Raw genomic sequence first — 27,363 nt, 5'->3', positions numbered from 1 at the left:
TAATTAATAACTAGTTTATTAAATTTTAAATATTTAAAAATAAAATTATAATTATAAATGTGAAAAAATAATTTAAAATTTCAAACTAAATTTTAAAAATAAAAAATTAAATTTCATTCAAACATGCTCTCTAACATTTCATTTTAAATTTTCACTAGATTTTAGACTTTTTGGTCCAGTCCAAAAATTGTCTTTTGACACCTACAAGTCACACACACTTAATAATTTGACTAAGTACGAGGAGACGTATGGTTTTTGCTCTTATCGGTGATGAGAAAGGTGAATGACCGGTGAATGTCCGTAGGCTTGATGGAATCAACGGAGGAGGGGGTGTACCTGCAGACACTCCGATCTAATACTCAAGTAAGTACGAGTGAAGAGGTAGTGAGAAAAGGATAGAAAATAGAATATCTGACCCTACTGCAAGGGAGGATATTTATAATGAGCCTCCAGCACTGGACTAATGGTCTCCATTATGGGGTGAATGTCCAGGCCCATGATAGATGATTGCCCGAACTCCCACGTGAAAGTAGGGATGAGCAGCTCGTGCTCATCATCTTGGGTCAACTGCCCTGGGATTCCTAGATCGTGGGTGGACTTGCCTGTTACGAAGGGCAAGACGGTTTCGCTTGTAACGCGAAATGTGGAGGTGCAATTGGTGATGTATCCTCGGGTGTGGAGCACGTGGGGAACGTGTTCTCCACTGGCCTTAAGGTATTAGGCCAGCACTTTAGGCCGTACTCAACTAAACATGAATTGAGTTGTGCTCAACGGTGAGTCAGCCACCGGCCCAATTCAGAATAGTTTTCTTATGACTTTTCTATGAAAAAAAAATTAACTACTCTAGTAGTTTCAAAACAATTAAATCAGTTTAAATATATTTAGAAGTATATAATCAAAAGAGAAAAATATCATATATTGATGTTCTTACTATTCTATAAATTATAAAAATGAAAAATATAGAAATAAAGTAATACTAGTATTAATATACAATTGGGAAGAAAAATTTTATGTCAATTATTTTGGGACCAGGGAGTAATATTTTAGTTTTTTCTAATACAAATATTTAGCTAGTAGCTTTCAAATTACATATTTCGTCTATTTCTTAATCTGGATTTTAATTATTGTCAAATATGTAAAATGAATGCCATTACTACAATCAAAACCCAAGAATTCAAGAATAACTTAAGGGTCCTTCTTTGCAAATTCTTCATGCATTGAGTCCTCTATTTCAAATATTCTGAATTTTCAAGCTGGCAAAGGTGCAAGAGTAATCATCCTCAAAGTTTCAAAGTGTCCTTCTTTAATTTGCTTTTTCTATGATCAAAGAATGGGAAACAACCTTGTGAGAATGAGAAGCTGCGATCAACATACCTGATCAAACGAAATGCAAATTAATTAGGATCATCGTCGACGTGCTAGTATCAATGTCGTGTCGTGTATCAGGGTCATTAATTAGTATTATTATCATCATTATCTAAAATTTTCTGAAAAAAAATATCATATATGTACCTGCTTTTGTCATTGCCGTCGCAGCCGCTGTTGCTGCTGCTGCTACTACTACGAGTATTTTGTCTATGTTCAGTGAAAAATCTTTTGATTCGCCATTCTTTATCTTTTTCTTCTACCTTGGAACCATTTTGTTTTTTAGTAGTCTTCTTCTTCCAATCAAGAGAAGTTGGAAAAACCATCTTCAGTAAGAATGTTTCACTGTCCATGCTTTCAGCCCTCAATATCTTACCATGTCTACTATTGCATTTGTTTTCCTTCTTCTTTGTTTTCTTCTTCTCATTCAGCTTCTTGTGTTGAGGTTGTTGAACTTTACTAGAGACTTGTTCTGGTTCTGGTTTAGGTTTAGCTTCTGGAACTTGATGCTGCTCAACAACCATGTCTTGGAAAGAGAGTTCAAAGCTAGACTCAGGCATGTGTTGCATCATCTCCATGAGTTCCTTCTTTCCTTCTAAAATATCTTTGATCCTTGAAGATTCTGAAGATGGTGAAGTCCAGAAACAGAAGTCTTTATCTTCTCCTTCATTATTGTTAGGAGTATGTGTTTGGATTAAGGTTGAGTAGCTCATGGTTTGAGAGATGAGTGAAAAGTGAAGAAGTGGTTTTGAGTAGGAGAGAAAGGGAAGTGAGGGACATATTATGAATAAAATATCAAGTCAATGTCTTTTTCTTGGTGGAATTTGAGAGTCATAAGTCATTGCCGTCTAAGATGGGAGTAAAAGAAAGTCTATGGTCAGAGTATTCATTTTCCACATATATATCTCATCAAGTACAAAATCAATACATTCACTTGTTAATGCAGAGATTTATGGGTGAGCTCGGGTGACATCAGAGTGTTTTATTAAGGGTTATATTTGGTGACTCAGGCTTCTAGAAACTAGAATCATAATCTAATATGAAGTTTCCAAGAAAATCAGTGGATTTTGACCCAGCACAGTTTGAGTTTTGTGGTTTCTAATGAGTCTAATGACCATAAACTTGTTATCATGTGATTCTAGAACAACCTTGACTATGGTCAGTTTAAAATTCAAATAGAAAATACCATAAAAATGTCTATTGTGTCACAAGAGTCAACTAAGTACACAAAACAATGGATACTTTAGGATAGAATTTAGAGGTAACAAGGAAAACTACAACAACAATTAAGTTTTATCCTACTAAGTGATAGAATTTAGAGGTAACAAGGAAAACTACAACAACAATCAAGTTTTATCCTACTAAGTGAGGTCGATTACATGAATCAAAATTCATCATAATGTTCTATCTTATACCATATTTTTATTCAATTTGTTAATCTCGAGATATTTTTTAATAGTTTTTGTAGGTATCCTTTTACTTCGAGTTCTTTGACTCATCTCTATCTGATCTACTCTTGTTAAAATAGAATGTACAAGTTTTCTTTCGACATGCCCAAACCACCTAAACTTATTTTTAATATATTTTCTATTATAGATATTACTCCAACACTCTCTGTTATTGTCATTTATAATTTTATCTTGTTTAATCTTACTATACATCCAACAAAACATTCTCATCTCTACTACACTTATTTTATTCTCATGTTGATTATTAACCGTCCGACATTATGTCTCGTATCATAGGTCTTTCTACTTTCTGGTAAAATTTTATCTTCAATTTGAGAGGTACTTTTGTGTCACATAAAACGCTTAAGGCTCTCTTCCATTTCTCTCATATATATATATATATATATATATATATATATATATATATATATATATATATATATATATATATATATATATATATATACATCTTGGTGCTAGCATTTGCATGTGTTCTGTGAGTACCTCCAAAATTAACATAAAAAGGTAGGGGCTTAGGTTGAACCTTGGTGCAATCCTATTGTAACGGGAAAATTGTTCGTCTCTCCACCTTGTGTTTGCACACTAATTGATACGCCTTCTAACATATATTGGATAGCTCGGATATAGACAATCCTAATTGTTAAGAGTCAATATATGGCCTGAACATGTCCTTATAAGTGGGGGCAATCTTCATCCTAAAAGCCGGTTTTGTAGGGTTAAGTTAGGCCTAACCACATTTCTTAACATGGTATCAAAGCCTCGTTTAAGATCCGGTGGGCCACCTTCTATGGTTTCCGCTATCGGGCCACCCACCGTTTATTTCCACGCTCCAGTTGTCTAGTCCTGGGCGTGAGGGGGTGTGTTAAGAGTCCCACAACGGACAATATATGGCCTGAACATGTCCTTATAAGTGGGGACAATCCTCACCCTACAAGCCGGTTTTGTAGGGATGAGTTAGGCCCAACCACACTTCTTAACATGGTATCAGAGCCTCGTTTAAGATCCGGTGGGCCACCTTCTATGGTTTCCGCTATCGGGTCACCCACCATTTATTTCCACGCTCCAGTTGTCTAGTCTTGGGCGTGAGGGGGTGTGTTAAGAGTCCCACATCGGACAATATATGGCCTGAACATGTCCTTATAAGTGGGGGCAATCCTCACCCTACAAGTCGGTTTTGTAGGGTTGAGTTAAGTCCAACCACATTTCTTAACACTAATATCTTACTTCTTTAGGGCTTTCCACAAAATCCCTTTAGACATTTTATCACATGCCTTCTTCAAGTCAATAAAACCGAATTGAATCTCAATAACTTGGACCATTCGATACTGCTTCATCACACGTCGTAGTAGATAGATCGCTTTTATGGTCAACCTCACATGCATAAAACGAAAATGAATCTCTTTTCTTAATCACAGTTCGATCATTTTTTCTCATAACTTCATGGTATGATTCATAAATTTAATCCCCTTATAATTTGCACAATTTTATATATTCCCTTGTTCTTATAGGTTGGAACTAAAGAATTCATTCATCTGACTTTTACTTTGACCTCATAATTTCGTTAAAGAGTTTGGTGAACCATTCAATTCATCTACCTTCAAGAATTTTCCACACTTCAATATATAATGTTGTCGAGCACAACCGTCGTATTGTTACTCATCCTTTTCAATACTTATTTTACTTCTTGTTTCTGAATCCGACAATAGTAATTATAGTTTCATCATCTTCTTTAATGTCGAGCTTCTTAGAGTTTAATATATATCCTTCATTAAATAAATCGTAGAATTACGTTTTTCACTTATCCTTTATATCATTTTCTTGAAACAAGATTTTACCTTTTTCATCTTTAACAATTGTCCAAATCACTTGTCTTTCTCTCTTCCCTTAACAAGCATGTATATAGATTCTTCTTTCTCCTTGATTCTTAAATATTCGTATAAAAAGTTTGGGTTTTTGCTTTATTCACTGCATTCTTAGTCTCTTTCTTAGTTTTCATATATTTTTCCCAACTTTCGGCATTTTTACACTTGGACCACTCTTTAAAACATTCAATTTTAAGTCTAACTTTACTTTGAACACTTTCATTCCACCACCATGATTCTTTACTCCTAGGTTAAAAACCTCTTGATTCTCCCAACGTCTATTTTGATATTTTTCTAATCTCTTTGACCATCATGTTCCACATATCATTTGGACTTCCTTGTGGTTGTCTAAACCCCCTCCCTCCAAGATCTTGTGCTCAAAACTCGTTTTTCACCCTTCAAATGCTACCTATTGATCTATGGAGCTCCCGTATGATTTCTTATATTAGCTCTCCTCTTGATTGTTATATCCATAACCAAAACTGTCTATTAGGTAATTAAGCTCTCTTCCGATATAACTTTACAGTTCAAGTAAATCTTCCTATTTGACTTCCTAATAAAAAATAAATTTATTTGAGAACATGTCGTCTCAATTTTATATGTAATAAGATGCTCATATTTTTTTCCTAAAGTAGATATTAGTTGTTGAAAGATCAAAAGCCGACGAAAACTTCAGGATGGATTTACCCTCTATATTCACCTCCCCGAGATCATTACCTCTCATGCATGCCCTCAAAACCTCTTGTTACACTCCCGACCTGTCCATTGAGACCCCTTCCTAGAAAAATCTTCTCTCCTTAAGATATATTGTGAAATAAGCTTTCTAAATCCTCACAAATTTTTACTTTAAGTTGTTCTTCACCCAATCTACGGTGCGTAAGCACTAATAACATTAAAAGTGTCTTGTTCCATTACAAATTTCAAGCCTATGATCCATTGTCCTACTCTTTTCACATCCACATTATCCTTCTTTCACTCATTGTCTACACTAATCCCCATCTCATTTTTAGAATTTACTTTGCTGGTGTACCAAAGCTTAAAATCCAAGTTGTCTAATTCATTCGCATTTTCTCCCGCCCACTTAATTTTTTGTAAGCTCGTGAAATTGATCTTCCTATTAACCATGACGACCATTATTTCCATAAATTTTCCAGTAAATGTGCCTATATTCCATGTTCTAAAACGAGGTGAACAAACTTCTTTACCCAAATTAGTTCATAAAAAGCCAGGAACTCTTGCTTATTTTTCAATGCATCTAGACGATAATGCAACGACCCTTACTCTTTTAACACTGTACTTGAGCCATACAACAGATAGCATCCGGGCAACAACCAGGCATTCACATGATTACGTAATTGATCCATGAATTGACATGTAACAAAGAATTCAACATTTTTATTTTCTTATCAATCAATACAAAAATATAAATATAAAAATTATTTCACAAAAATAAGAAATTAGTGGAGTAACTTACAGATCAATGCATCTGTAATGGCTAACTAAAGTAGAAATCATCATCCTCATCAAGAAGAGAAGGGTAACTAAGGCATGGTTGATATCCAACATCCATCAAATGCTGCACTAATTTACTGTTTACTTCATATATCTCATCAATCTGTGGATGAGACTTGGCCTTGGCCACAAACTCGTGCTTTGAATTCTTCAACTCAATCCAACTACAAGCTGGTTCTTTCTTCAAACCCCTCTCCTTCATTACATTTCTAATATTGTTAGCATCGCCCCATCTACCAGAAGCAGCATAAATGTTAGACAACATAACATATCTACCAGTGTTTTCAGGTTCTAACTCAAACAAAGCTTCTGCAGCTTTTCTAGCAAGATCCAAGTTCCCATGAACTCTACAAGAACCCAACAATGCACCCCACATTGCAATGTGATTTTTGGTTCCATATGACACTTTCTCAATCAAACACATGGCTTCTTTAAGCTTATTTTTCCTTCCAAGCAAATCAATTAATAACGCATAGTGATCACTTTGTGCCTTCACTCCGTATCGCCTTTCCATTGAATCAAGCAACTCTAACCCTTCGTTAACTAAACCTGCGTGATTGCAAGCAGAAAGTAGTCCAAGAAATGTCACGTGATTTGGTTCTATGTTGGCTTCTACCATTCTGTTAAAAACAACCAACGAATCTTCGCCGCAACCATTTTGTGCAAATCCATTTATTAATGTATTCCAAGACACAACATCCCTCACATGAATCATCATCTCAAACAAATTTTCAGCTGATTTCATATCTCCACACTTTGCATACATGTCAATCAAAGCATTACATACATACACATTAAACAAGTTGCCACTACTTCTACCTCTAATAATTTGACAATGAACCTGTTTCCCTTTTCCTATAAGAGCCTCACTTGCACAAGCATCTAAAACACTTACAAAAGTTTGTGCACTAGGCATTACCCCTTCTTCAATCATTCCGCGAAAAACTTCCAAAGCTTCGCAACAACGTCCATTTTTCACAAAACCTGTTATCAAAGCAGTCCAAGAAACCATGTTCTTAATTCGCATTTCATCAAACACCTTACATGCATCCTCTATTCTCGATGCTCGACTGTATGTAACAACCATTGATGTCCAAGACACAACATCTTTCTCTAACATCGAGCGAAAAATACGAAAAGAAGCATGGGGTTCTCCACATTTTCCATAAGCATCAATCAAAGCATTGTTGAGAATCACATTGGAGTGAAATCCAACTATAACTGCCACCCCATGAACCTGCCGCAACCATTTAACATTACCCAAACAAGAACAACTACCCACTATGCTACCAAGCGTGAACTCATCTAACACCAAACCTCCACAACCCTTTTGCATCATCCTAAAGAATTTAACTGCTTCTTCATAAGACCCATGACGTGTTAAACCGGATATAAACGAGTTATAACTAACGAGGTTTTTTTGCGGCATTTTATCAAACAGTTTATAAGCTTCATTGAAAGCTCCTTTTTTGCAGTAAAAAGAGAGAAGCGTGTTCCACGAACGTGTTGTTTTGATGGGAAGATCGTCAAAGGCTTTGTGGGTACTCTCTACACAGCCACATTTGGAATACAAATCGATTAGTCCATTGGCGAGAAAAACGTCAAGGAAAAACGCTGTTTTGATAAGGTGAGAGTGCAAGGCTTTGGCATGCTTCAAGCTTTTCACTGTAACACAGTTTGAAATAAGAGATGAAAGGTTATCAATCGTGAAGGTTATAACATCGGTGTGAAACATTACCGTGTTTATTTATGAGTCAACTCGTTAGGAACAACGTGAGAAAGATGTTTCATTAGTGGGGCCTCTTGAACATAGAACTGGCTAACCTATGAACTCAATTGAACCATAAACTGAACTAAACTGTACCGAATTGAAGTTAAAATAACTGAATCAAGTTAGTGAATCAAACTATTATTTTTATTAACGGTTCTAGAACCGATCAAAGTTAACCAAAACTTAACTATTATTAGTCTGAATTTTTAAAACTGGACTAGTGTATAGTCTCAATGTATACTGGAAAATTTCAATATATCCGCGGTATTGAAATGAAATTGATGCATGTTTATACTTTTGATATATAGCAACTTAACAATAATGTATGTTTATAATTTACTTGAATTATAGTTTATTATTTCCCACTAAATAAACTACACCAGTAACTCATTATAAGTTATAGCAGTAATTCATTATATATATATATATATATATATATATATATATATATATATATATATATATATATATATATATATATATATATATATATATATATATATATATATATATATATATATATATATATATATATATATATATATTTGTTAACACCAAATAATCTTATTTATTTATTAAGGGTAGCAAATTAGCCATTATATTTCACATTATATTAAACAGAAAACAAAAATTGGAGAAAATTGTTCAAATTGAACAAAACCTACTGTGTATGCATGCATGTAAGATTTTGTTGAGTTAATAGCATATTAGGAGGGAATCAATTCCTTCCCTTAAAAAAATAAAATTAATTTTTATATATAAAATTCTTTATTATATGGTTTGGTTCGGAAAAAAACTATCTTCTAACGGTTTTGTACGATTCGGAATTCCGAACTGATATACCAAACCATTATATTTGGTTCAGTTCGATTCTAGCTTAGCTAAAACGGTTCAGTTCGGTTCGGTTATGTTCTGATGCCTTTTTATCATGGTTCAGTTTGGTTTGGTTCGAATTTTTGACAGAACTGTACCGTGAACAGCCCTAGAGTTGACGGTTGCAATTAGGCCTGCCCGCCGCGTTTTAGACTCGTTTCGCAAAAGCCGTCAATACAATGGGATGGGGGTGGAGTAGGCATAATTAAGAGTGTGAGCCTAAATTTTTTGGCCTGTCTTATACTCATGGTTGAAAATAGGCTAGGTTGGGTTAGACTTTAGAAGGCCTGAATTTGACCTACGACAAACTTACAGAGCTTGAGTCTAGTCTATGGCCTATTATAGACTCTTTTTTTGCCTGACCTGACATTTTTAAACGTCTGGTCTACCTTAAAGCATATTTCTCATTGAGGTTTTAAGTTAATCTATATTACTTAAGAAGCCTCATATGTCGGCCTATATATGCATATATAGGTCGACCTATTTAGCATTTTTTTCCTAATATATATGCATATATAGGTCAGCCTATTTAGTCTTTTTTTTTCCTAATATATATGCATATCTATGACAACATATTTAGACTATTTTTAATATATATGAAAATATAGGCCGACTTATAAGGTTTTATAGGTTTTTCTAACAGCATTAGTCTGGCTTATTTAATTAAATAGGTTTTTTAAAAAGCCTAATCTTGATCTTAAATAGGTTAGGTTATAATCCCCTATAGGTCGGTCTGGCCTATTCCCATCCCCACTTGTACTAAATGTGAGGGTGGGGTGGAGTGGGCCGCAAGCGCTACACCTTTTAGGCTTAAAATACTAAATTTAAGTTACCATCCATGTTTGAAAAAATCTACAAAAAAAATACGGAACTGACATATTAGAGAGTGTAAACCTAAATCTTTTGTCTGTCCCATACTAAAGAGCAAGCAAAACATATATTTTCTAACAAGCCATGTCTGTTTTGGTACCCTTTGAATTTAATTGGGTATTAGATATACTTTAGTCAAATATGATTTTTTTAATAATCATGTTATCGAACAAAATTCTATAAATAACCATGTTTTTCAATTAATTTCTAAAGTATCCATATGTAAAATAAAAAATGCAACATAGATCACATGATCATTCAATTGACGACTCCATTGAACTAATAAGAGCAACACATATCAATTGAATTGTGGATTGTATCATGCTTAATCAATTGAATTGACGACTATGTACAAGACATAAGAGCAACCGTCAATTCATCTGGCTTCTAAGTGTTGGATACTTTTTTTTATTATACCCCATCAGTTTGAATCATAACTCATCAGCTTGTACACCAATGTTATTGCTAATCCACTTGCATTTGAATAAAACATAATCAATCTCCCAAATTTCTTCAATGACCCCAAAGTACGCTCTATATACCAATATATGATTCATATGTTTTGAACCAGAGAAATACATGGATTCGGCCTCAACCATAATCTCACAATTTTGCATTGTACTACGATTATATTTTGATTTTGTACAAAATAAAAAAAATAATAATGTCATATGCAGTGCAAATTACTACATTAAATTTTGACAAGTATGACAACCATTTAATTGTCTCGAATGCACTATCATAATAAGAAATTCTTTCACTAAACCAACTTATGAAATTCTTGTTATGCTTTTTCAACAATCACTTGTCACTCATTCGAAGATATGCTCAAGGCCAAAATTCGGAAACAACGAACCAATTTTCTTCCATTGCAAAGAATCAGCTACATGGCAAATATTTCCATCATATTTTCTTTTGTCTACATGTCATCTAATATTCTTTACGCCATCCGCATTAGCAAAAAGTCTCTTGAACATTGGAATTGTTGGTAAGTACCATAATACTTTAGCAGGAGAAAACTTCTTGCTAACATCGTCATAATCATCACCACTCTCGTCCTTCACCATGTAGCGCGACTCATCATATTTTAGAAATTGATTCATTTTTTCATACCCATTCATGTATAATATGCAATTATTATAACATGCATGTATTTTAATATACTCCAAATCCATTGGACACAATATCTTCTTGGCCTCATAGCAAAGACCCGACAAATTCTCATCTTCTGGTAGCACTTGTTTAATCAAATCAAGCAATTCCGTGAAACTTTTATCCGTCCACCCACTTTTTGCCTTCAGATTAAACAATTTTAACACAACAGACAATCATGTAAAACTTGTGCACCCTTTATATAAAGGCGCATCCTTATCACTACATAAAGTATCATAAATATGAGATTTTCTAAAATGAATCTTCCAATATCACTGATCATATCTTCTAATTGATCATTCATATCTTCATCAATTTCATGTCTTTCTGACATCAGATTTTGATTTTTATCTACTTCACCATGCCATGTCCATATTGTATAATTTTGACAAATATCATCACAACAAAGGTGATTAAATATTTCTTTCTTTTGAAATTTTTTTATTTTCCTGCATACAACTCAAGAATAATAAAAAGTCCATTACTGTTGGGAAGATATTGTTCCGTGTATTCAAGGAATTCAACAACTCATTTCTCATACACTTGACCTAATCTATCATCTTTCATCCAACTACAATCCATAATAAATTCTAAAATTTATATCAAAAGCTTGTAGAATCATCTAACAATACAACAACAAAATAAGTTATAAAACAATCTTTATCTTCATATCATTCAATCACAATAATATATAACATTTTCAACAACATTAATGGCACATTCACACATACTAATATGTTGCATACACATATATATACAACAATATTTTCACACACACACACACACACACACACACACACACATATATATATATATATATATATATATATATATATATATATATATATATATATATAACGTGCAGACACATAACATACTAGAGGTTCATACACACACTACATAAGAATATGGTTCAATCTCAATATCACTCAATCACAACAACACAAATGACACACTAATGTTATACACAATATACTAACATTCACACAACATTCTCACATACTAATATGCAACATACTCATATATACAATAACACTTCCACATATATAACCTATATTCACACAACATGTTAGAGGTTCATACACACATTACATAGAAATATGGTTTAATCATAACAATATAATATTTAACAACACCAAAACCTAAAACTCAACATAAATGGTGATAAAGGAGAAGTAGGGTGGATAAAGGGACATGTAGGGTCAAAATCGGACCAAAAACCCTAATCTGAATATAACCACGAATGATAAAAATGAATCCATTTCCTACCAACTCAACCTTTGGTTACGATAGGTGACAGTTTCGACTAAATATGATTTATATGAGTGGTTTGAAATGGATTGAAGTAAATAAAAAACCCTTAAAAATACAAAAAGATAAATTTAAGCTACTAAACATTAGAGTTCATAAATTTTACCATTATATCATTAAGCAATAACAGTATTACATACAATTTAAAAAAAAAAAAAAAAAAAACCCAGCTTTAAATCTTAAAACAAACATAAACACAATAAGGCGTCTCTTTCCAATAAGATCTCATCACAATTGAGGCTTAACTTTTTTGTATTTGAATCATATGTAAAAACTTGGGTAGATCTACATTTCTTGAGCAGATTGGAAGCAAAATTCATTTCTTTTCTTTTTTAGAAACTTTAGTCTTGTTTAGAAATGAGCTTTTAAGAGGTGCTTGAGAGTAAGATAACAGTTTTAGTAGAAGAAGTAGTAGAAGTGAGAGAGAGAGAGAGAGAGAGAGAGAGAGAGAGAGAGAGAGAGAGAGAGAGAGAGAGATTAAGAGAGTAAGATTACATGATTAGAAAAAGAAAAAGTAGAAGTGAGAGAGAGAGAGAGAGAGAGAGAGAGAGAAATTGAAAGAGTAAGATATCAGGTTTAGAAAAAGAAGAAGTAGAACAGAGAGAGAGAGAGAGAGAGAGAGAGAGAGAGAGAGAGAGAGAGAGAGAGAGAGAGAGAGAGAGAGAGAGAGAGAGAGAGAGAGAGAGAGAGAATTGAGAATAAAATAACGTGAAGAGGTTTTGAAGAAGTGTGGGAGAGAAGTAAAGAGTGTGAAATAAATTAGTACTACCTCCAGACTCATTTATAAGAGAAAATTTGTCTTTTAGATTCATTGAATAATAAATGTATTTGGACTGTATCATAGACCAAATACATTGATTATTCAATGAATCTAAAAAAACAAACTTTTTCTTATAAATAGGACAAGAGAAAGTATAAAGGGTTATTACCATTTTTGCCCCCTGCCATATAGGCGATTTTTGGTTTATCACCCTGTAAATTTTTTTTTTGTAAAAGTAACCTTGCCATTTCAAGATTCTGTTTTTTTAGACCTTGGAGGAAAATGGCACACGCCCAAAGCCTATGTGGCGTGCTTAGTGGCATTTTTTTTCTTTTTTCTTTTTTTTAATTTCAGCTAAGCTGACGTGGAATTATATTTGTTTATTTTGATTTTTTTTTATTTCCACGTGGATTTTCTTTTTTTTTTTTTTTATTTTTTTTCAAAAATTTTTTTTTTTTAAAATAATTTTTTTAAAAAAAATATATCTTTTTTTTTTACTTTTTTATTTTTTTTTATTTTATTTTTTTAAAAAAAATTTGTAGGTAAATCCGCAGGTATTTTAAAACCCGTAGGTAAATCCGCAGGTATTTTAAAATCCGCAGGTAAATCCGCAGGTGTTTTAAAATACCGCAGGTAAATCCGTAGGTATTTTAAAATCCGTAGGTAAATCCGCAGGTATTTTAAAATCCGTAGGTAAATCCGCAAGTATTTTAAAATCCGTAGGTAAATCCGCAGGTAAATCTGCAGGTATTTTAAAATCCGTAGGTAAATCCGCAGGTATTTTAAAATCCGCAGGTAAATCTGCAGGTATTTTTAAATCCGTAGGTAAATCCGCAGGTATTTTAAAATCCGTAGGTAAATCCGCAGGTATTTTAAAATCCGTAGGTAAATCCGCAGATATTTTAAAATCCGCAGGTAAATCTGCAGGTATTTTAAAATCTGCAGGTAAATCCGCAGGTATTTTAAAATCCGTAGGTAAATCCGCAGGTATTTTTTTCAATATTTATGTGTTTTGAATTTGAATAATATTAAAATAAATAATATATATATATATATATATTACGTTAAAATAAATAAAAAATAAAATAAAATATTATGTTAAATAAAAATAAAAAAATTTAAATTTTTTTTTTAAAAAAAATTTAAAAAAATAAATATGACGTGGAATTAAAAATAATAAAAAATAAAAAATATAATTACATGTCAGCATATTTGAATTTTAAAAATTTAAAAAAATAAAAGAATTACACAATCAGCATGCCACATATGCAAATGGCATGTGCCATTTGCTGGCGAGGTCTAAAATGACAGAATCTTCATTTGGCAAGGTTAGTTTTACAAAAAAAAATTTTACAGGGGGGTAAACCAAAAGTCGCCTATATGGCAGGGGGCAAAAATGGTAATAACCCAAGTATAAATTATAAATTGCAAATGCATTTAATTGAATGATAGTATGTTAGATTTGTGGTTTCAATGCAAATTAAACCGACCATTGTAATAAATATTGGAGTATGATACGACAATACAATTGATAAATGATTATTATATTAAATATGTAGATTGTGTAGTCGGGTTAGGGTCTCGATGGATTAGATTTTGATATCCGAGACCGACCGTATATCCCCATATTAACTCGAATTCAATCACTTTTTAAATCGGTACCCATACAAATCCAACTGAATGGTCTAAAATTTAGTCCGATAAAGTGGATTGTGGACGGGTCGTGATCTTTTGTCCACCCCTAAAGAGAAGAAATAGAAAAATTACTGTATATGTGAGTTATTATTCTATTTAATTAATTATTTAAAAAAAAATAGCGGGGTATATAAAATTGTTTCTTATTTTAATGTTACTTTTGGAATGTAACTTTTAAGAATCTTTTTCAAAGGTGATGGAATGGGTAAACATGGGTTGGTCCGAAAACTGGTCGGTGACTTATCATTTTTGAACTCCTAACCCTTTTCCAAGCTATTGGACTCTTGTGTTAAGTCAAAGTCTGTTTATGAGGCGCGCGGCGTTCATGCTCAAATCATTAAGACACGATTTTCCTCTAAAATCTTCATTCAGAACAGGCTCATTGATGTTTATGGGAAATGCGGATTTTTGGAAGACGCGTGCAAGGTGTTTCATCATATGCTGCACAGAAACACTTTCAGTTGGAATGCGGTTTTAAGTGCTTTGACAAAGTGTGGTGCTCTTGATGCGGCTTTGAGCTTGTTTAAGTGTATGCCTGAGCTTGATCAGTGTTCTTGGAATTCTATGGTGTCTGGTTTTGCTCAAAGGGATTGTTTTGAGGAAGCATTGAGATTCTTTGTTGATATGCATAATGAGGATTTTGTGGTTAATGAGTAATCGTTTGGTAGTGCTTTTAGTTCTTGTGTTGGGTTGATAGATTTGAATATTGATGTTCAAATTCATGGTTTGATATCGAAGTCTTGTTACTCGTTGGATGTTTATATGGGTTCTGCTCTAGTTGATATGTACTCGAAGTGTGGGGTGGTGGAGAGTGCTCAGGGAGCTTTTGATGATATGGGTGTGAGTAATGTAGTTTCGTGGAACAGTTTGATTACATACTATGAGCAAAATGGTCATGCTGGTAAAGCTTTAGGGTTTTTTGTGGGGTTGAGCCTGATGAGAATACTTTGGCTAGTGTGGTTAGTGCTTGTTCAAGCTTATCCACAATGATGTAATGACTCTAAATTCGCAGTTTGATTCAACATTAACTACCTCTTTAATATATGGCCTAATATAACTTGGAAACTGAAGAGTGAATTGATGTTTCTTTATTTGTGATTGCTTCTTTGATTGTGATTGCTTCTTGGAAGCCTGTGATGATTGAGATAGTCTTTGTGAAGATTGAGATGCCTGATCAACATAATCATGATATGAAGGACCCCTATAAACATCATATCCATCCGGTTTCTTCCCTTTCTTCTTCAGTCCTCATTTGGTTTTTATTTTCTCAGGTGGTGGACACATTGAAGTTGTAATGGGGTAAGCAAGTTCACTAACCATGCTTTCTAATGCTCCTTTTCCTACAACATCTAGTGATTTAAACCTTCTCCACAATTCATCTATTGCACTACTCATATACACCTGTGATCAAACTTCTTCATCTACCAGCAACTCACCTTCTTATTGTACTATTGAACACTTTCTATTGGTATCGGGATTCCACTAACAACATATCTTCCTAACTCACAAGCACAAGGTAATTAACCCATAATTTGTTCTAATAGTACAACCACATTTTTGCCTGTTACTTCCAACATAATCAAGCCTCGATAACTCTTCAACAATGCGTCTCAAAGCAGCTCTCGATACTGAACCACGCAGATTACCATAAAATGGACTTATGTGTGCGTGCTCAACCTCAAAAACTTTTTTGAAAAGAAGCTCGAATGTTGCCTACTTGTAACTTCAGATTGTTATTCATAGCTTCTTCCCAAACTTTGACATGTCACCAATACTATTCCCTATCATTTGCTTTAACTTCCAATGTGCAGACTCAACCCTAAAAATAAAACAAAAATAAATATACAAAAAAATAACATCGTAAAAATTAATGCATAATAAAAATACTTAAAGATATGACATACCGATTAGTCGTGGTGTTACGCAAATGAAGCACTCGATTTATCCATGCTTCAACAAATCTTTGCCTATGTGGAGTCAACCATGTGTCCTTGACATAATCAAGGAATTCACTACAATCAAAATATGTCTACTCAAGTTGTTGCTGTAACACCCTATTTTTATTAGATATAATTAATTAGGATTATTTGATATTGATAATTGTTTGTGTGTTTTATTTAATTATTGTTTGAGTGATAATTATTTAATTGGGTGGTAATATGTTATTTAGCTAATTAATAAATGGTAGAATTTTATTAGAAATTAGTTAAATGGGCTTAGTTGAGTGAGAAATATTATTGGGTGGGTTAAGCCCAATGAAATAATGAGAATTAGGAGAGAATTTTGTGTCATAACCTAATTATAAAGAAAAGAGGAAAAAGATAGAAAGAAGAGAAAAGGAACATAGAAGAGAAGGAGAAGGGATTTGGAGATTCTTGAAGAGGGTGGATTAAGAGTTAGAGGTAAGGGTTTGAATCCAAGTTCTTGTAGAATCTATGATTGAGTAATGTATGTGTTATGTGAATCTCTTCTTTCTTTGCTATTTCATGAGAAATGTATGAACCCTAATTTCTATGCTAATTTCTATGGATTTACATGATTAAACATGATTTTGATGATATATGTGGTTCAATAATGATGAATACTGGTTGTATTTGATGTTTATTGATGTTTGGAAATGATTTGGAGTGGTTGAATGTGGTTTCCGCAGTTCTGTGTTTTGCTGTTTTTTTTCTTCTAAAAATCGCAGGCCCCGCTGAGCGGAGCTGTGAAAATGGAAGTTTATGCCTAGCTCCGCTGGTGGTCCGCTGAGCGGACCCTGCTGTATGCAAAAATTCCAAACTTTGAAATGTCATAACTTTTGATCTGTAACTCCTTTTTAGGCGTCGTTTGAAGCATATTGAAGCTTAAATAATTGTCTATATGATAGAATAGAATGGATTGGCACTTGTTTGATTAATTATGATGATAATTGGGAATAACATTTACCTATATGTGTATGTTATGGATGAATTGTGCATGATCAATGTTCATGGATGCATTATGTGATATGATAACCGTGAATTATGTGATTGATTGCTAAATGCTAATTGATGTTTGATATTGGTGGAATGTCATGTTGTGTAATGTTGTGCAAAGTTGGAAAGAGGTGATTGTGTAGTTTAAGAGATAGAGAGGTCTTCTTAAATGCATGAGTCTTGTTTTGTTGCACACGTACACAAGCATGAATCTTTGAAAGTGGCAATGTTGGGTAATCTCGTGAAGGTTATTTACTTGTCCCAAACCTAACGAGTATGGGGTTTGAAAGCTTAACGAGTATGGGGCTTTGAGGTGGTTATCTAGTCTAGAGAGAATGACAATCGGCATGACCGGAAATGATAACGGAGGGATCCACATGCATATCGCATAGAGTCACACTTGAGTCGCACGTGTCGGTGTGAAATGTTGTTATGTGTGATTATGTGGTATGATTCATGAATGTGTGGATGTGAATTTGATTGATATGCATATATGTGGAATGATGAATCATTTGATATGAATTAGGGAATGTGATGAGAATGAGATATATGTGATTAATACATATTTGATGTGAAATGTGAAGTGTATATATATATATATATATATATATATATATATATATATATATATATATATATATATATATATATATATATATATATATATGTAAGTCGTCAATATATAAGGTTGTGAATTTGATTGTGATGCTTAATTGTATTGAACATGTTAAATTTATATTAGAGATAAATGCATGTTTTGAGAAAAGTGAAGAATTGTGAAATGTATGCTTATTTATTTTTCATTTCCCATTATTATATTTTCTATTGAGAATTTGAATTCTCACCCTTCTGTTTGAATGTTACCCTTGGTTGGTAACGTGCAGGTTCAGAAGAGTAGTTGCTTGATTCGTGGCTTAGCCGGAGAGCTCTGAGGTTTCGTTTTGATTAGGTAGAGAGTCATATGCTCTGATCATGTAACACTTGTGGGTTTTTCTTAGACTTATGTTCATGTTTGAATATTGCTATTTTCTATGTTTTATTGAATATTGGATGTATGTGATAACTTTTGGATATGTTGATTAAAGGCCGTTGTAGCCTAGAATTGTAATTTTCAAGTAACAAAGATATTGATGTTATTTGAATTTGGTAGATGAATATAGTATGAGTAGGGATGTCAATGGGGCGGGGCGGGGACGGGGGATACATTCGCATCACAATCCCCGCCCTCGAATCTATTCCCCATCCCCACTTCGGGTCCCCGCTACGGGGAGATTTTGTCCCCCATCCCCATCCCCATCCCCGCGGATCCCCACGGGTCCCCATGGTTCATGCGGAGATTCATAAACATGATTTTTTATTTATTATTTTAAATCAAATTAAAAGTAAAAGCATGAAAAACTAACCATAAGAAATTTAGAAATTATTCTTTTATGACAAATATATTGTTTTAACAATATTTAATATATAATATTGAGTGTCATGACCACCAAAATTTCAAATTAAAAAAATTGAAATAATCATTTATATCTCACTCTTTTACTAACAATACATATATATTTTAAATTTGTGTATAAGATTAATTATATGAAATGACAAATAAACTTCCACAATAATTTAAAATTATATAAAACTTAAGGACATTATGTTACTTTAGGCGGGGCGGGGACTCCACGGGGCGGGGGATATTTACGCCACCCCCGTCCCCGAAGTGCCTTCGGGGAGACTTTGTTCCCCATCCCCGTCTCCGCGGGGAAAAAAATCCCCGCCTTTGGGGCCTCAAACGGGGAATCCCCACGGGGATCCCTGCTAATGGAGGCAAGTTGACATCCCTAAGTATGAGATATATTCATCGAAATCTTTAATAGCAACTCAAATTATTTTCCGCAAGCGTTTATGCATAATGTATGAGAACGTGAGATTACATTTGTGTTACAATATGATCTTTGCATATTATGGATGTTGTATGTATGTTATTTTGGAATTTTCATTTTGTGAAAATCAACACGTGGCGCCCTTTTTTCCTTTATGCATGCTTACTCTGTTTGATCGTATGATATATATTTGGGGTTAGAAAAGGGGTGTTACAGTTGCAACCATTGGCTATACTCAACCTCATCACTAGCCCATACAACATCCATCCATAATGTCTCTATCGTCTCTTACATGTCTATTACCACATATTGATTGCATTTTGCACCAACATTTTTGTTAATGTAAAATCAACATAGCAAATTAATCAACGTAGGAAACACAACTTCAATTGCTTTCATCAAAGCAAGATCTCTATCCGTTAAAATCACCTGTGGACACAAATATTTCTTCACAAGCAATTGCTCGAGCTTATTCAACACCCAACAAAAACTCTCCGTCTGCTCACACTCCATATAAGCAAATGCAACAACAAATGTCAACTCGGTTGATGTCATGCCAACTATTTCAAACAGAGGTTATCGATATTTGTTTGTCTTATAAGTGGCATCCATAACCAAGACAACAGGAAAAATATTCAGCAACTTTACCGAATCTGGATGAGCCCAAAAAATATCTCTCACAACTTATGAGTCATCTCTTTTCCTACTCCAGTAAACAAAGTTTGTATCCTCTATAAGCTTAAGCAAATGTTGTATCTCACTTATTGGACCTCTTATCTATTTCTCTATCACACTCTTGCGCTTATATACTTGCGTGATCCGAGTGACATTCTCAGGATCTCGCTCTTTCAATGAAATCAAGATGTGTCTAGGTGGAACATGTCTCTTTATCAAATTAGCAACATGTTGCTTCTCATATGTGGTCAACCTACCAACAAAGAAATGAACTTCTAATCTATAAAGTAATCCATAATTATGAACTCCACATTTTACATCAACCTTCTATCCAGACCCATCTTTCATCGGAGTCGGCATTATTTTGAATGGACATCCACATCTCTTAGTCGCACTTTGAGTTTCACTTTTGTCCTTGTATTTTCCCTCTTTATCGCAACCAAATAATACTTTGTTACTTCTTCCTCTTTTTTTTGGGTGCCTGAACGAGTGACAATAACAATTACTTTATTTCTGATTCCAAACTCTTTAATCCATCGGATAACCTCTTCTCGTGTAACGAATCTTTGAGTAGTTATGAATGCATCAATGGTATCTACAAATTTCTGGTTCTTTTGGCAAATTTGGAGCGGAATTTCCATACCTGAAAAAAAGCATTATGGAACAGTTGAAAGAAGTGTTCCAGTTTACAAAACTGCAAACAGGGTGACTTGGGGAAAGTGTTCCGATTTGATTTATGTCATTCCATAACAGTTTTTTAAAGTCTTCCGAAACACATTTTTTTTAATCTGAAGTCCTTTTGTAAGTGTTCTGGTTTATGAATTAACATACCAGATGACTTTCTATAAGTGTTCCGGATCGCCTGCATAGAGATGCAATTTTATGATTTTTTTGGCCAATAGTAAAAAATGAAATGGTAAAATGTTTACAAACGTTGAAAACTCATTTTTTGTAATGGTTTTTCTAATAGAGTCACTCATGAGCTTTTTGGTTTTGAAAAGTACAGAAATAATATAAAAAACTAGTTAAGGCATAAGGTAGGCCAAAACCACAACAAAACTACAAAGTTATCACTGAAAACACGTGAACAAACAAAACAAACACCTACAAAACCATGCTGTCAAAAGACCCTAGAATTTTACAGAAGTCTATTAATGTCACTAATATATTGATATTAGGCGAAATGCTTGTCACATTAGTTAGACCATTGGAACATGAAGTGCTGCTCCAAACTTTTATATTCTCTAAGATTATTTTCCATTGGTTTGAACACTAATTGCATCTCCTGAGTTAATCATCGATCATCATGTTGAAAAGAATGCATTTCTCTTTGGTTCTTCTACTCATGATGATCACCATCACCAACGTAGTGATCAGTTTTAATGCTTTGAATACCACTTTTTTAACTCCATTGATGACCATAGGTTTGTACAATCGCACCAATTCACCCTATTTCAAACACCTATTTACAGTTTTATAAACCCATGCCATGTCCTCCCACACAACCTGGGAAACTTCTTTTAATTTGTTCTTCCAAGTCGGGGTTAGGGGTAGGTTACAAAGGTGGACTTATAGGGCGTCGATTTTTTTATTTATATGATTTTAATTAATTAATTAATTTTTAAAAAATAAAATTTTAAATTATTTTTATATTAATTAAATAATAATAATTTTTAATAATTTATATAATAATAACAACCATTTAGAATGTATATTGTATAATTGATTAATTTAAAAATAATAGTTATAAATAATAAACTTTTAAGTTCTCTTATAAAAAAAGATATTTAAAATTTAAGTATTTTATTAAAAAAAATTGGTAATGTTTTTTCAATTATGATTTTTTTTAAGGGTCTGTTTGGTTCAAATGAGGGGAAGATAAGGGATTTTAATGGAGGGAAGAGAATGAGAGGGACTTTTTTTGATTATATGTATGTTAGGTTCAAATGAAGGGAAGGAAGGGGAGGAAAGGAATTTTGGTTAAAAATATGTTTGGTTCACGAGGAGAGATGAGAGAGGAGAGATTTTATTAATAATTTACATTATGATTTTATATAAGTGATATGATATTTAAAAGTGAAAATTTCATAAATAATGTTTTCGAAATAATATTTGTAATATTGGGTGATTAAAAATTTATAACTTACCACATAACATTAAAAAAATTGAGTACACTTGATACGTATTATAACTTTCGACACAAAATAATCTATGTGTTAATAACAACTTTTGAATACATAAAATAGCTTATTATTAAATATATATATATATATATATATATATATATATATATAATAATAATAATAATAATAAACAAAATAAATGAATAATTTAAAATTTTATATAAAAATATATATGATAGAATACATAACAAAATTATAAAAAATTAATATAAATAAAACATAAAATAAAAAGGGTTAATAGCCATTTACCTCCTGCCATATAGGCGAGTTTTGATTTACCTCCTTTAAAAAAAAGTTTTGGATTACCCCCTACAATTTTGGGCACCCCTAAGCGTGTAAAAACCAAGGTGTAAATCAAAAATATATATTTTACAAGGGGTAATTTTTTCTCTTAGAGGGCAAAAGACTTTGGAATTTTAAAATTATAGGGGATAATCCAAAACTTTTTTTTTAAAAAGGGTAAATCAAAACTCACCTATATGGTAGAGGTAAATGGCTATTAACCCAAATAAAAATTATAATAAAAAAAATTATAGTGATTATAGTTTTCATTAAACAAAAAATAATAATATGAAGGTAAAGAATAATTATAATAAATTGATAGAAGCAATAGATCACCAAAAAAAAAAAAGCAGGAAGACGAAAGAAAATAATAATTTTGAAATAATAAAATAAAATTGAGGATATTTCAGTAAATAATCTGATTTGGAGGGATTTTGTTCTCCTCCCCCTTCTTCACTCTTAGAAATTGAACCAAATACATTTTATTATAAATATCCTCTATCCTCCCATTCATTTACCTCGAACCCAAAACACTCTAAAGTGATAAGATAAATGTTTAGATGTGTTAATTTTATTATCAATTAAAAAATAAAATAAAACTACTTGCAATAAATTATTGGTTTAATATTTTAAAAACTTAAAATTAAAATATATTATCGGTAAAAAAATATTTTTATTATAATAAATATATATTTTAAAGTTTTTTTTCAAATCTTTGGGTCAGCCTGATTCTAGCAGCAACTATAGAACATACCTAGCAGCTGCTATGAAGAACATGTGCCCCAATACTCAGGTTTATACTCTCTTTTTGCTTTGTTGTAATTTCACAAAAATTAGTTAAAATCTATTTATAGAAATTCATAATATTACTATTGTTAGAGATAATTTCAACATAATAAACATAATGAAGAAAATCAAATTTTTATTTTCAGACTAGAAAAAAAGAAAGCGATGTAGCTGAAATTTATATAAATTGAACATATTTTAATCATGTAAAAAGTTTTCCAAAATCATTTCTGTTAAGATTTGATAAAAAAATAAATAAAGATTTTGTGTTGCACAAATATTGTTGAAGCATGTAAGAAAATGTGAAGAAGACTCACAAAATTTGTTCATATGTGATATGTGAGAGCAATAATATTTTATAGACACAACAAACACTCCCCAACATACTTGCTTCAAATTAACATGTTATAGCATGTTAGTTACACTTACGTTGTTGGTATATTAAAAACTGTACAAAAAAAATGAATTAATAATATTGTTATTTTCTTACTTTTAATCAATAATGTGTAGAATATAAATGTAGTGAGAGAAGGTCTGACTTCTCTCCTCAAAACCCTTTTCAAACAAAACTAATAAACCCTTTTTAAACAAAACCCTTATCACAGCATCTGATCTTTGGTAGCATTCAAGATTACTTGACATAACCAGAATCACATTCTAACCATAACCATGATTAGAAACGGAGAGAATGAATGGACTGCTGTTCATAGGAGAAAGAAACACTGGGAGAAAAACAAAGCACGATGGAAAATAGCTGGCGACAGAGATTCAAGGGGACCAGACATGAGAACAACAACGTCCTTTTTCTTCACAGAGTTCCCGGAAGGCTATGGGGCTAAGGAAATGTACAATATTTTCAAAGATTTTGGTGATATAGATGAGGTTGTGCTTCCACCTAGAAGAGATAAACGTGGTAAAAGATTTGGCTTTGTAAGGTTTTATAATGTAGCAGATGAGAGGTGGATTGCGACAAAGCTGGACAATATCTTCATTGAATCAAAAAAAAATCTACGTAAATCCCCCGAGGTTTAGCAGGGATTCGAAGGTGGTTAGAGATGTTGGGAGGGTACCTAATAAGCAGGGGAGAAGTGTTGGGGTGAGGCTTGATAGTAATCCACAGGAAGATAACCAACACTACCGGAGAATCAATGGAGGGCGCAACAATCTATGGGTTCAAGGTGGTGGTGATAGGAAATCATATGCTCAAACACTCAGAGGGGACCAAAGGGTGGTTGATGGTCAGCTGTATACAAAGAAAATTCCATTCGCGAATTTGGAGTTTAATATTAAGGATGAAGACTTACTCAGATTTCAAAATGCATACGTCGGGGTGGTGGAAACGCCAGGTGACACTTATAATATGCAAGAGAGATTTAACAAGGAAGGCTATTTTGGTGTTAATGTAACTCCTATGGGTGCAAACATGTGCTACATGGAGGAAGGTATAGAAGGAACCTTAAAAGCAATAATAGCTGAAGCTCCGGACTGGATACATCAATGGTTCGAGGAAATTAGACCCTGGCGACCTGACGATGTGGATAATGAAAGAGTCACGTGGATGAGAATTTATGGATTACCATGTCATGCATGGCAAGATGCGTTGTTTGAGTTCGTGATGAAACCTGTTGGTGTCTTCATTTGTGCGGATGAAGAAACAAAGAAGCAAAAAACTATGGATGTGGCTAGAATCCTGATACGAACAAAGTATTGTTTGGTGCTGAATGAAACTTATAATATCTCCATCAATGACAACATATTTAGGATAAAAGCGGTGGAAGATAATCATGGTCCCCTGCGCATTGCATTGAATCACGATGAGTAGAATTTTGAACCAAGCAATTACTCCGGGGAGAGTTCCGACGAGGAGGTGGGAAGCTGGTGTAGCCAGGGTTCTGAGGAAATCATGCGGTCGTTTGTCCAAGAGTCCCACGATGAAATCGGTGGTCTGGCGGCGGGGAGACGTGTGCTGAGAGAAACATCATTAAATGCTTGTACAAAAGTGGTGGCAGAAGAAGGAAATGTGATGATGTTTCAGAAAGCTATGGAAAAGGAGAAACTTTTGGCAGAAAAAAGAAGGCTCGATGCGTGCTTTAAGAATTTTTTTTTATGGAACCAGTCAACAGCAACATTATCCAGATTGAGGAATGGGTCAATGAATGTAGGCAGGATGGTAGGGGCTTAAAGGCGTTATCAGAAATAGATATAGTGGGTTGGGATAAAAGGTTAAGGCCCAATATCAAATACCAACATATGGGGTCTATAAAGGACCAAAGTGTGGATGGGGACTTTAGAGAGGAAAAGGCCTAAAGCTTGCGTCACGAATTAGGCAAGGGGAAGTGTAAGGGGACTATCAAAGGATCATCCGATGTGTCAAACTTTGAGATTTCAAAGTCTTTTTTCTCTGTCCTAGCTCGTCCAAGAACCCTAAATTGGGGAGAATCATCAAAGGTGCCCAGAATGGAAGTCTCGAATTCTCAATCATCAGAAGGAACGACAATATGCAGTAAATCTATGGAGGTATGTTCTCCAATCAAAAAGGAAGCAGCATCAATAAGGGTGAATCACATGATGTGGCTGATAAAGTCTGGAAGGAATTAACTGCGATAGGCATTTCAGGAGGGGAAAGAGAGAATTTATTCGTGGAAGCTATTATGGGCTTAGAAAGCAGGGATGCAGATGTTTTGAAGGAGAGGAAGGAGAAAAAATTGAGTGGGTCATGAATATAATGACTTTTAATATCAGAGGGTGTGGAAGTGCTATTAAGAGAAGGTGGTTAAGGAAGATGATCGAGGTTGGGCAGGCGGACATGGTGTTCCTGCAAGAAACCAAAATAAAATCTATGAATTTCAACTTTGTTAGAAGTCTATAGGGGACATAGGATTGTGAATGGACAGGCAAGGACTCAATTGGGGCTTCAGGAGGCTTAATCATAATGTGGAAGAAAGGTTTTATCTACCCCCTGTTTAGTTTCAAAACTGAAGGGGCTGTGGGAATTGGAGCTGAATACAAGGGTCGGGTTTGTTTCTTTGTTAACATATACTCATCGTGTTCCATCATTGGAAAAAGACTGTTATGGGCGGAACTAGGGGGCATGAAAAGCAAGTTGGGTCATGTTGGTGGTGTGTAGGTGGTGACTTCAATTCTATTAGAGACAATAGTGAGAGAATGGGAAGAAGTGTTGTTGGAAGGAGTAATGAAATGCAAGAGTTCAATGATTTTCTAGAGTCTTTGGAACTGGTAGATATGCCATCAATTGGTGGCAAGTATACTTGGTCTAATAAGGATGGGAGTTCTAAGAGTAGGCTAAACAGGTTCCTGCTGTCAGCGGAATTGATAGATAACTGGAAAATTGTGGGGCAAAAGATTGGGGAATGGGACATCTCAGACCATGTCCCGGTGTGGTTAAAGGCTAATGACAAGGACTGGGGGCCCAAACCGTTTAGAGTGAATAACTGTTGGTTTGAGGATAAAGATTTCAAAAAAGTGGTGGAGGATTCGTGGAACAGCATGCAGGTGGTAGGTTTCCAAGCGTATATGATAAAGGAGAAGTTCAAAAGGCTTAGAAGTGTATTAAGGGTGTGGAATAAGGAAAAGTTTGGATGGATTGAATTGAATATAGAAGAGGACACAAAGAAGATAAACAGAGCGGATGCCGTTGGTCAGGGGCGTGTGGCGGCCAAGGACGATTTATGGAAGAACTTTCATTTGAAAGAAAGTCTCTTAAAAAAAATCAAGACAAAAGTGGCTGAAGGAGGGAGATTTAAACACCAGATATTTTCATCAAGCGATTAAAGAAAGAAGAAGGAAAATATAGTGGCTGTATGGGATGAGAATGGGGTGTTGATTGAAGATGTGTGTGGGATTCGCAACGAAGTGCTGTTAGTGATTGAAGGAAGATTCAAGGAACCTATGCTTAGTAGACCAGTTTTGATCAATGATGGATTCAAGAGATTAACATAGGAGTAATCA

The 27,363-nt window shown here is 33.7% G+C and overlaps 3 protein-coding genes across 3 annotated transcripts; 1 reads left to right on the top strand and 2 right to left on the bottom strand.

The window, feature by feature from the left end:
• Positions 1-916: 916 nt before the first annotated feature.
• LOC131638422 (uncharacterized) lies at positions 917-2,111 on the bottom strand. The gene is made up of 2 exons (XM_058908988.1): positions 1,513-2,111; positions 917-1,374 (listed from the first exon to the last, which is right to left on the bottom strand). The coding sequence occupies exons 1-2, from the start codon at positions 2,076-2,078 to the stop codon at positions 1,281-1,283; spliced, it is 660 nt and encodes a 219-aa protein (XP_058764971.1). The 5' UTR covers positions 2,079-2,111; the 3' UTR covers positions 917-1,280.
• Positions 2,112-4,751: 2,640 nt separating this feature from the next.
• LOC131638418 (pentatricopeptide repeat-containing protein At2g21090-like) lies at positions 4,752-8,065 on the bottom strand. Its single transcript, XM_058908982.1, has one exon. The coding sequence runs from the start codon at positions 7,941-7,943 to the stop codon at positions 6,192-6,194; it is 1,752 nt and encodes a 583-aa protein (XP_058764965.1). The 5' UTR covers positions 7,944-8,065; the 3' UTR covers positions 4,752-6,191.
• Positions 8,066-14,249: 6,184 nt separating this feature from the next.
• On the top strand, positions 14,250-15,630 carry LOC131638430 (pentatricopeptide repeat-containing protein At2g13600-like). Its single transcript, XM_058908998.1, has 3 exons — positions 14,250-14,273; positions 15,013-15,285; positions 15,379-15,630. Exons 1-3 carry the CDS (start codon positions 14,250-14,252, stop codon positions 15,628-15,630), a joined length of 549 nt encoding a protein of 182 aa, XP_058764981.1.
• Positions 15,631-27,363: the final 11,733 nt, after the last annotated feature.

This window comes from Vicia villosa, unplaced genomic scaffold (genome assembly GCF_029867415.1).
Source record: "Vicia villosa cultivar HV-30 ecotype Madison, WI unplaced genomic scaffold, Vvil1.0 ctg.002312F_1_1, whole genome shotgun sequence".
NCBI lineage: Eukaryota > Viridiplantae > Streptophyta > Magnoliopsida > Fabales > Fabaceae > Vicia > Vicia villosa.
The sequence above is the reverse complement of the archived record's forward strand: the minus strand, read 5'-3'. Positions and strand labels throughout refer to the sequence as shown.

Coding starts and splice junctions, on each gene's coding strand:
- LOC131638422 (XM_058908988.1), bottom strand. CDS start 2,078: ATGAGCTACTCAACCTTAATCCAAACACATACTCCTAACAATAATGAA. Junction 1,375..1,512: donor GACGGCAATGACAAAAGCAG/GTACATATATGA, acceptor TCGTTTGATCAG/GTATGTTGATCGCAGCTTCT.
- LOC131638418 (XM_058908982.1), bottom strand. CDS start 7,943: ATGTTTCACACCGATGTTATAACCTTCACGATTGATAACCTTTCATCT.
- LOC131638430 (XM_058908998.1), top strand. CDS start 14,250: ATGACAGAATCTTCATTTGGCAAG. Junction 14,274..15,012: donor CAGAATCTTCATTTGGCAAG/GTTAGTTTTACA, acceptor ATCTTCATTCAG/AACAGGCTCATTGATGTTTA. Junction 15,286..15,378: donor TGCATAATGAGGATTTTGTG/GTTAATGAGTAA, acceptor TTGATATCGAAG/TCTTGTTACTCGTTGGATGT.